Source organism: Bidens hawaiensis, unplaced genomic scaffold (genome assembly GCF_021521415.1).
Source record: "Bidens hawaiensis isolate Kalapana, Puna unplaced genomic scaffold, B.hawaiensis_p1.1 tig00022880_1, whole genome shotgun sequence".
Classification (NCBI taxonomy): domain Eukaryota; kingdom Viridiplantae; phylum Streptophyta; class Magnoliopsida; order Asterales; family Asteraceae; genus Bidens; species Bidens hawaiensis.
The window spans coordinates 96,315-106,840 of record NW_027493571.1 but is presented as its reverse complement, the minus strand read 5'-3'; the positions used below and the strand labels follow the sequence as shown (position 1 = coordinate 106,840).

Here is a 10,526-nt window from a genome sequence, read left to right as displayed (position 1 = left end):
TAGCATAAATAGGGATGGGTTAACGTACAATAATGACTTATCATACATTACGTACGCGATCTTCCAGAGCGTTAGATTAAAAAACACGTTGTGGCAATTTCGTAAATAACCCAACAATAGTTCGTGATCAAAATTCGTCGATTACAAATCGACTCTGATCCAAATTCGGAACTCGTCGCTCAATCTAATCCTATTTCTAAACTCTAATCACAGCTTAAAGTATGAAATCTCTAAAGTCAAAAACCAAATCAAAATCGAACGGCGTTGAACATCAAGAAATCTTCAAAATTGATCAAAAAAATGATGATTTAATCAATCGAATTGATGTGTAGAAGTATTTAGATTCATCAATCGATTATGGAATTGCAGAAATAATGCACTCAATCAAGCTCTTATTAGGGTTCAAAATATTATGTTTAAACGTTCTGAAACAAAACTGAAGACCTTTAAATGTTCTGACCAAAACGAACATCTTTAAACATTCTAACTCGTTCAATGAAGTTCTGGGTGTTAAAAAAAATCATCTTTAAACGTTCTAATACGTTCAATGAAGTTCTGGGTGTTCAAAAAAATGAACATCTTTAAATGTTCTAATACGATCTAAGAAGTTCTGGGTGTTCGAAAAAGTTTAGAAGTTCTGAACTTCTAACAGAACTTCTAAACTAACAAAAAATTAAACACCAATAACATGAAATTGAACACTGAAATCACTTCATATAATCTCGTAATCATCAAACAATTATCAATCGACCATCAATTTGATCATCGATTGGATCATATGAACAAAATATGGAACGTCTGCAACTGAGTTTCTACAAATGGCGCTGAAAACTTTAAACGTTCAGTTAAAACTCATCACTCAAAACTCAAATTCACCAATTGAAACTTCAAATTGATGATTAATTGGACTAATTTTAAAGTTTAATTGATCAATTAGTTCAAAATTTTCAATTTCAATCGGTCAATTTTATCAACTGATCTGTGAACAAGTCGTGACGGAGGAAGATGGTGTACGGTGGACGAAATCGCCGGATGGTGGACGGTGTATGGTGGACATAATCGTTGGATGGTGACGGATTGCTGAACGCTCATGGTGAAGGTGGACGGAATCAATGGGAGCAGCGAATCAGATTGGGTGAAAATTACAGTATTGCCACCGCGTGTTATTTGAGATCGACGGGGATACAAGTCGCGTACGTAATGTACGATTATGGATTGTTGTATTGGATCCTTTATCAACATAAATAGATGGTTACTGTATATATATTTGCGTGCCAAACATTATAATAAAGTAGAGAAAGCGTCGATTTTGATTGAGATCAAAATTTCCGTTTGTGTTATTGGGCATGATTTTCAACAATCCATTCGGTTTGGTTGTTAAAACCGAAGTTGTTAAAACAAATTATGAACCGAAGTTGTTAAAACCGGCCATGGGACAATCTACCAAAACTGCAAATATTTCATCAAATTATTTTAACGTCATATGATTCTTATATCCACTTCAATCGATCCGACTAGGGATGAGATCGGGATCGTACTGGTACCGACCGGTCCCAGTCCCGAATATCGCGAATTCTTGGTACTTGTACCGGTACCGAAATATTCGGTTTGGTACCAGTACCGGTACTAAAGGAAAAGTTCGGGAAATACCGATCCCATACAGTAACTGTATGTCACACCTCAACCTATGGTGGAAATGCCAGGGAGTGAAATGATTACTCACAACTCTCAAGGTACTATCATGCAATAATAGAAATTTCACTATCTATTAAGTAAAATTCAATTAAAACAAAATCTTCCATACAATATCCAAAAAGACAAATAATTCACCGAACAAACATAAATCATGAAACAAATGTCTCATTTATTTCTCTATCTTGATTCTTAAATTTTCTTCCAAAATTTAAACTAACTTCACATCACACGATGACCTGCATATACGTTAAAAATAAAGTAGTTTTTTCAACACAAGTTTGAGTGAGCAACACACGAGTTTTTAATGTGTATATAATAGAATAATAAATATTGCAACAACTCAAACGAGATAAGCAATTCAACCAATGAGTAACATAAATGAGATGTCGAAAAGCACGATGGCTAATACGATTGTCGTATGATCATACTATTCTGAGATTATTCTGGACCTCTCCATATGCGATTCACAATAAGCATGTAAGCAAGTAACAAGTATGGTACAAAATTGTTGACACAAATGACAATAGTTGCAGTTTGAGTAATAATTAGTAAAGAAATAATATAGAACGCATACGCCCCAAAACGATGTAAAATACGCGTAAAAAGGGGAATGTGGTACTCACCTCAATAGACGAGCAAAGGTGAAAAAAGAATATTAAGAATGATGATTGTGGATCACGCGTTGACAATAAAGCCTAATAAGGATAATAGAACACGAAGATACTAAGTTAATGAATCAGATATGAGAGTCGATAGTTATAATTTTATTAAGTTATATTATATTATTAGTTTGTATATCCTTTTAAAAGTATATTTTAATATTTTATTACATAAAAATATTATATAAGTAAAATTCATAAATTAAGAATATTATTAGTTTGTTAAAATATATAAAGTTTACCTTGTGTGTATATATGTATATATATATATATATATTAAATCAATGATATTATATATACGTATATATACATATATGTATATTTAATTACACATATACGTAAGTACACAGACGAAAGATGCGAGAAACACAAGCATTATAATCGGTTTTTAATAAAATAATTTATTTAATATGTTATTATTATTATTACAATTATTATACTTAATATAATGCTTTTAAAAAAAAATTACCAAAATTATCTAAAAAAACGGGGTGGCAGGGTCGAACCCGCGACTTGCCATCCCATATCCAATGTTCTAACCAGCTGGGCTAACAAGTGACGTGCACATATGTTAGGATCGTTTAAATATAAACATACACGATTCAAACATAATTTGATTATAAATTCTAACAACATCAATCGGTTAAACCGATTGATGTTGATGAAATTAAGATTAGGGCTTTTGTTTATCATGTTATTACAATCATGAAACACTAAATAATTACCTCAAACTATGTTGTTTAGCAGGTTAATTTGTTCCAACAGTGGCCATCGACGAGGAGTGATGAACAACCCACCAAATAGCTGTTATAATTTAATTGATTAAGGGGTTAAGGATGGCTAGGGTTTTGTGATTATGACCGCAAGTTTAATTTCGTTTATATGATCATTTATATAGGAAAACGATTATAGGGTTTTGTTTGAATTATAATCGGATAATGTTTAACGAGTTTGGCCGAGAATTCCTAATTGATAACGATGGTGAGGTCGATGATAACGATAACAATATATTTACGAGATCAATTAACAATAATAGTGCGAATATTATGGTCCAAGCTTATTAGGCAATCAGGTGCAAGAAGTTAATTTGGATTCGGGTTTGGATCATGGTTATCCATTTTGAAAATGGTTTATATAAGAACTTTCCATTTAGTCCTTGATGTTTGAGTATGTGTACGCAAGAGGATTAATCTTTACATTTAGGGTTGAAAATGCCAAAATAGTAAAGACATAATTATAAATAATTAAATCTACCTATATACTAATAAAAGAAAATAATTTTGGACACACGGCGGATTGTGGTTAATCCTTACAATTTTTTCCCTCCAAAACTAATATATGTTCCACATCAATAATTATTCACTTTCTTTTTACACTTCATTTATATTAAATCTATAACATGATTAAATTATTCACTTTTATTTAAACTCTATTTATATTATATCTATACACTTTTATAAAAATAAATATTTATATATAATGCGACTATACATTGTTAGAATATACTTCACAACATACTTGGTGAAGTCCAAAAATCAACAAAAAACCGTGTTGTTAAATATTAAAAAGAATATAATTTTAAATGTTATCATTAACATATTATACTATGTATATTTCCAAATATTGTAAATAAAAAAAACAAAAAAACATATAATATGCTTTCAGTTTACGAAATAATTTTTTTAATCATTAAATTATAAATATATGCTTAAAAGTTTACCCATTTTTTAAAAACAAATCCATTTTTCCATTGTTTTTTTTGTACATTATCATATAAATTTATATAATTTAAATCTATCTATTTATTTTTTCAGATAATTTAGTAAACTATACATCTATACATATATGTGTTAAATTGTAAGGATAATATATACCAATTTATTTCATATATAATAAAGTTTATCATATTTAGTTTCTTGAAGCCCTGCTTGCGGTGCGCACATATGATGTATATATGTGTGAACCCTCGGGTGGGCAAAAGTGAAATTGCACTAATTTTGACGTTATTTTACTAATCTCGTGAAAATAACGTTAAAAGTGACGGACGGTTAATCAGGCATCATGTAGTGGCGTTGATAGCCGAAAGACAAGGGTACATGCACCGATCAGCCGGTGTCCCGATGATTGAGTGCTATGTGCCTTATGTCCAAGGCTTGATGCAAAACTACTATCGAGCCGGGGGTCTCACCGGAAGCAGCCTCTCTATCCTTATGGGGTAGAGGTAAGGCTGTCTACATCTTACCCTCCTCAGACCCTACCATAGCTTTGCTATTGGTGGGATATACTGAGTACGATGATGATGATGATATTTAGTTTCTTGGGTTTTTTTTATTAAGGATTGCTTCGGGTTTTTTGTGAAACTTAAATTTGATTGTTACATGTTAAAAGTTGTTAAATAGATCGCTTGGTACAAATTAACTATATTTGGCTCAAATTTGTTATGGGTGAAAAGGGTAATCTGAATATTTTTAAAAATTTGAGAATACAAATAGATTTATCATTAAAATTGTTACATGTTCAAAGTTTTGACTTGGATTGTAAAACAAATGAAAGTTAGAATTTTAAATGTGACTGAGTTTCGAATTTATTTTTAAGAATTTTTTTGAAATTGCTTCATTATTGTATTCCGATAGTAGAACAACCCATTCTCGATTTAAAATTCAAATATATTTGATGATATAAAACAACTATATTTGTAATACATTTTCTTTACATAGTATAAAGAGACTTAATTATCTTTTTTTTTATTTGTATTAAATTATTCATTGTAATTTATACATTGATTTATCCCGTGTAATACACGGGTTTCTAAAGCTAGTAATAATAATAGAATGATCAATTTAAACTTGATAAATGCGGGAAATTTTATTGATGAGAAAGCTCGTGCCTGTAAATGGGTCGGGTAACGGTTACAAGAAAAATACGGGAAACCCCGAATTGTTACTGTACGGGTACCGAAACTCAAAACTTTGGTACCGATTCGGTACCGACGGTACCGAATCGGTTCCAGTACCAGTACCTATTTTGCTCATCCCTAGATCCGACCACTGAACTGATAAGAAAAACTGTATGACTACATGTGCACAAAAAAACTCGAACACGGGGCCGAAAAAACCCAGAAATACCTTAAACAGGACTTGATTTGTACCTAGTAACACCCGAAAACTGGAACAGGTCCCATACCCGGACCTAGGTTTTTCCAATACTCGAAATTAGGTTTTTCAAATACCCGAAGAAAGTGCAGTGTTTAAGAACTCGGTGTATAAGATTTGGTTTTTAGACAAAATACCTGAACCTGACCCCGAACCCAACCCAAGTATGATCAATACCCGGTCATTTTGAACCCGGTTCCATACCCAAACGGAGTATGACGATTCTGAAATCATGTAGGATTATTATTAGTATTTTGGTAGGCTGATTGAAACACCAGGCAATTATTGGGCTCAGCAAAAAGCAAAAAAAAGGCCCAATCTAAAGACCCTGAAAGTCTGAAACTGAAGATCATCATCCATCTCTGCTGCCGAGTTGTCGCCACCACCGCCGGCGTTTGTAAGAAATGATATTCATTTTTTATTTATCTTTTGTCTTATGAAATGATATGTATACTGGTTTGTATGATTGTAATTGGGTTTTTTGTTTTCTCAAATTCAAACCCAAACTAATAATTATATATTTGGATCACACTAAAATATTATATGCTGCAAACAGTTTTATTTTGTTAAATAACATTTCTTTAGGAATGACAAGGACGGGTCAATTAAGAAAAGGGTAATTTGTTTCGGGTCAGAACAGGTTCGGGTCGATTCAAAAAAGGATTAATTTGGTGGTCGAAAGGGGTCAGGCCAGAACGGGTTTCGGGTCAAAACGGGCTGGTTGAAACTTTCTTTTTTTTAAATTACCGGTACATTTCAGCTTTGCTTCTGGTTTTCGATAACCAATACGCGCGTTCAGGTGTCGGTTACGTGCGCAGCGTAGTTTATGCTTGTTTAAATGCCGGTTACGAGCGTTCCGGTTATGGTTAAACTTGTAAAGCTGGTTACACGTACCAGGGCCAGGATACACGTGTCCAGTGCCACGTAACACGTGTAACCCGCCGCTTAAGTGCTTAACTCAGCGCTCTGCACGAGTTACTGGCGTTGGTTACGCGTGTTTAATGTCGTTACGCATATTCTGTGCGGAGTTGGTTACATGTGTTTAATGCCAGTTACGCGCTTAACTCATCAATGTTTGTTTTCTCATGGTTGCAGGGTTGGTCAAAATCAATATAAAAAAACAATGGAAATTAGGAACCTTAACTCTAATTCAACATTGCTGAGACTTGACTCCTTTAATAAGATTTCAAACACATCTGTTTTCGGTTCTACCAGAAAGGAGTTTGTAACAGCACCTACGCGGGCCTCAAGTATGTCTAAGCATTGTTTGTTTAGGACTATGTGCTTGTTCCTTGAACATTTTATAGTGGTTAAAGCAATATATGTTCCAATGACAGGATCTCGGTGTTTATCTGTTAAGTGTGGAGTAAAGTTTCGCCCTTGTATTGATATACATAAGGTGATTCACTTTCTATGTTTTCATATGTTTGTTTAGAAGGCAGACATTTTGACACGTTTACGTATCACTAGGTTGGTTTGGGTTATGTTTTATCCCTAACGGGCTAATTGGTCCTAACTTTATAATATACTTTTAAAGCAAATGGTGAAACGGATCACATATGTTAAAAGTAGTGGTGTAAACAAGACGGGACAGTCCCGAGCTTGGCTAGGCTCGTTTAAGTTACGAGAGCTCGATTTCGAATTCGGCTTGTTTGGAGCTCTATTTTTAAACCTCGAATCTGGCTCGTGAGTAGTTTCTAAAGCTCGGGCACGGCTTGTTTAGTTTCTTGTTAATTTATGTATTTACAATTATAATCATTTGCACCTATAAATATTTTAATTATAATTTTTATGCATATCTTAATATATAGTTAGTTATTTTACAATAGTTTATAGATATTAAAATTCTTATCATTATTACATAAATATATGTAAGTAATGTATTAAATAAATGTTATATAAATATTAGGCTTCTTTAGACTCACCAGCCAGCTCGAGCTCGGGTCAATTATTAAACAAGCTTATGTTTAGGCTTGAACTCAGGTTCGAGCTCGTTTAAGTTTGGCTCGATTCGAGCTTTTAGCGAACCGTTCTTAAGTGTTTACTCCTCTACTTAAAAGTCTTCTGAATGTTGTTTTGATGCATGCATTCTCATAAACCGTTTTATACCTAAACTTAAATTAAAACTGTAACACTATATGAAGTTATTTACTTTTTTATATGTGTGGTATTAGGGGAAGGTAAAGCAGATTGTGGGGTCCACCCTATCAGATACAAAGGAAAACGACTCGACCCTCGTTACAAACTTCGAATCTGATAAATCAGCTGCAGAAAATGCAACTCTTTATAAAGAAGACGGTCTTGAAGGCGGTCATGTAATCATGTTGGGAGCCGATCCTCTAAGCAACGAGTCGGCCATTGGGGCCCTACGGGCTTATCGAGGTAGGTTGATTATGTTCATAAGCAAAGATAATGTATAAAAAAATATATATGCTTTGTGAACTAAAATAATAAAGTCATTGGAACTTGTATAGAAGTAGATTCTTGATGGTTAATATTACTAAATATTAATATATCATTTAGGTGGTTTGCAAGTTGGAGGTGGTATTAATTCACAAAATGCTTTGAGTTATATAGAAGAAGGAGCTAGCCATGTCATCGTCACGTCTGTATGTTACATTTATTTTGTTATGTAAACACTAGCGTCTTTGTATTCATATTAATTTATTAGATGTTTACATAAAACAAAAAATGGATAACAAGTGTTTGGCAACTGTATTTGCTATATACTGATATACCTTTTTGTATAATTGCAGTATGTATTCAACGATGGACAAATGGACCACGAGAGGTTTAAAGAACTTGTATCTCTTGTTGGAAAACAAAGGCTTATCTTGGATCTTAGTTGCAGGAAGAAGGTATGCATTTACATATGACAATCATATTATATTATTCGTATTTTATTTATATAATATATATTTTCATAATTATGATTTCAGGATGGCAAGTATGCCATTGTTACAAATAGGTGGCAGAAGTTTAGTGATGTGTATCTCGACGAGAAGATATTAAATTTTCTTTCGGAGTATTGTGACGAGTTTTTGGTACATGGTGTAGACGTTGAAGGGAAAAAGTAATTACTCACCATTTTGTCTTTTATTTTATTTTTATTATTTTTTTTATATTAATGGTAAAATAAAAACATTTAATTACTTTTTTATTTATTTTAGACTTGGCATTGATGAAGAACTTGTTGAACTACTCGGCAAATATTCCCCGGTGTGTACTAAACTCATTTTACATTATTCTTATAGCATATTTAATTCTATTAATATTACTGTTGTCGAGCAAACAAATTGAAATCTGTCACATGACCAAGTCAACTGTTATATAAACTTTTACGTGATTAATGTATTGATTTGATTTGATTCAGATTCCGGTGACATGCTGGTGGCGTAACTGTCATTGATGACATGGAGAGAATAAAGGTTGCAGGGTCAGAGCGTGTGGATGTGACGGTTGGTAGCGCTTTGGATATTTTTGGAGGAAAATTGGCTTATAAAGATGTCGTCGCTTGGCATTTTCAGCAACAAGCTCTACATGTTTAGCCCGGTGTTATGTTGTTATTATTCATCTGTTTGTCTACATTCAGTTGATTAACAAATTCTGCACAATTTATTATGGTTTGTTTTATTGTAGTTTCTGTTATATTACTAATAAATAATCATTTTCTTTATTTTGAAGTGTTTGTGTGGATAAGAAAAGCAGTTATGCTTATAAGTCACTGGTTGCACCTTTTAAGCCCAGAATGAAGGTTAAAGATATGACAAGAAAACGGGTTTGGATACCGAGACGAACTGTTTGACATGATTGATGTATATCATGTCCGTCTTCGTAGGTTCAGAAGTAGAAACACCATTTTGATATACCAAACTTTTATGAATCCGGTTTCAACACATTTTTGGTGCTATAACGTTAGGAGTTTGTGTTTGTTTACATTGGGAGATGCTACGATGAACCAAGGAATTAATAAACTTATTATCTCAACTAACAAGATAACTAGACTTAATTTCCACGTAAACACAGTTGCTCCCTGGAGTTTATATTCTCCTCCAAACCGTCATTTCAAGATAAGCCGAACCCCCCTTGATGTTGCAAACTATATATATGATTTTTATCATGTGAACCCATGAATGGTCTATGTGGAAGAAATAGATATGAAATATATGAACCCATGATGTTAATGGCTAAAGGAAACCACTACCAGTCCATGTGAATAGACCCACAAACTGAATCATAGGGTGTCAAAAGGGCATGTGTTGATTCTTAAGACTTCAATGTGTGTTGGGGCTTTAGAATGAATGGTTCAATAACTTTGTCTTGTTTTTTCTTTGGAGTTGATCAAGAAAGTATAAAGATGTTTATATTGTATGCCTCCTTATTTTACCATTGTCTCCTTCAGTTCTTCAGGCATCTAGAGGTGTATATTTCCATTCTGCCTGGATCTAGTATCACAAGTCATATTATTTCTATTTTTTCAGAAAAACCAATCTAGCTAAATTAAATACTTTTTAACTTCTATGAGCTACTTTCCCTAAAAAAAAAGTTAATGTTTCTGTTTTGTTTTCTTTTAAGAAAGCAATATCTATCTTTTACTTTATAAATATTGTTACCAATATAAAAATGTGATTAATGTCTTCTAGATTTATACTTTATATTTGAACATTTTAAACTTTCAGTTATTAAAAGTTATTATATTTTAATATTTTTAAAATAGACACCATCCGGTACGGCCGTTTCTATAACTACATTTAAAAAAAAATTGGTTGAACTCATACCATGCAAAGTTGCAATACTTGCCTAGATATATCTCTGAAACTTTAAAAACTTAATAAACCTTAAACTTGTTAACTATGGAGTAAATAGTAAATACTAGATAATTGAATTGTGGGTGTTTATGATGCAGTTTCGGAAGCGATCAATGGCTCGAGAGACTCATGATTAATCAAAAGACGATAATTGAACCGAAGTTCCAAGAACAATGTTCTTTATATTAAAACTTAATAAAAAACTAATGAAA

At 32.7% G+C, this 10,526-nt stretch overlaps 1 protein-coding gene across 2 annotated transcripts; it reads left to right on the top strand.

The window, feature by feature from the left end:
* Positions 1-6,583: 6,583 nt before the first annotated feature.
* LOC143566381 (1-(5-phosphoribosyl)-5-[(5-phosphoribosylamino)methylideneamino] imidazole-4-carboxamide isomerase HISN3, chloroplastic-like) lies at positions 6,584-9,345 on the top strand. 2 transcript variants are annotated; one of them, XR_013141223.1, is made up of 8 exons: positions 6,584-6,756; positions 6,844-6,905; positions 7,681-7,888; positions 8,030-8,111; positions 8,263-8,364; positions 8,446-8,579; positions 8,677-8,727; positions 8,880-9,345. XR_013141223.1 is itself a non-coding variant. In XM_077053106.1 (8 exons), exons 1-8 carry the CDS (start codon positions 6,630-6,632, stop codon positions 8,887-8,889), a joined length of 780 nt encoding a protein of 259 aa, XP_076909221.1. In that variant the 5' UTR covers positions 6,585-6,629; the 3' UTR covers positions 8,890-9,341. The 2 variants fall into 2 exon arrangements, 1 of the variants encoding a protein (XP_076909221.1); XM_077053106.1 differs by having other exon boundaries at positions 6,585-6,756; positions 8,030-8,115; positions 8,880-9,341.
* Positions 9,346-10,526: the final 1,181 nt, after the last annotated feature.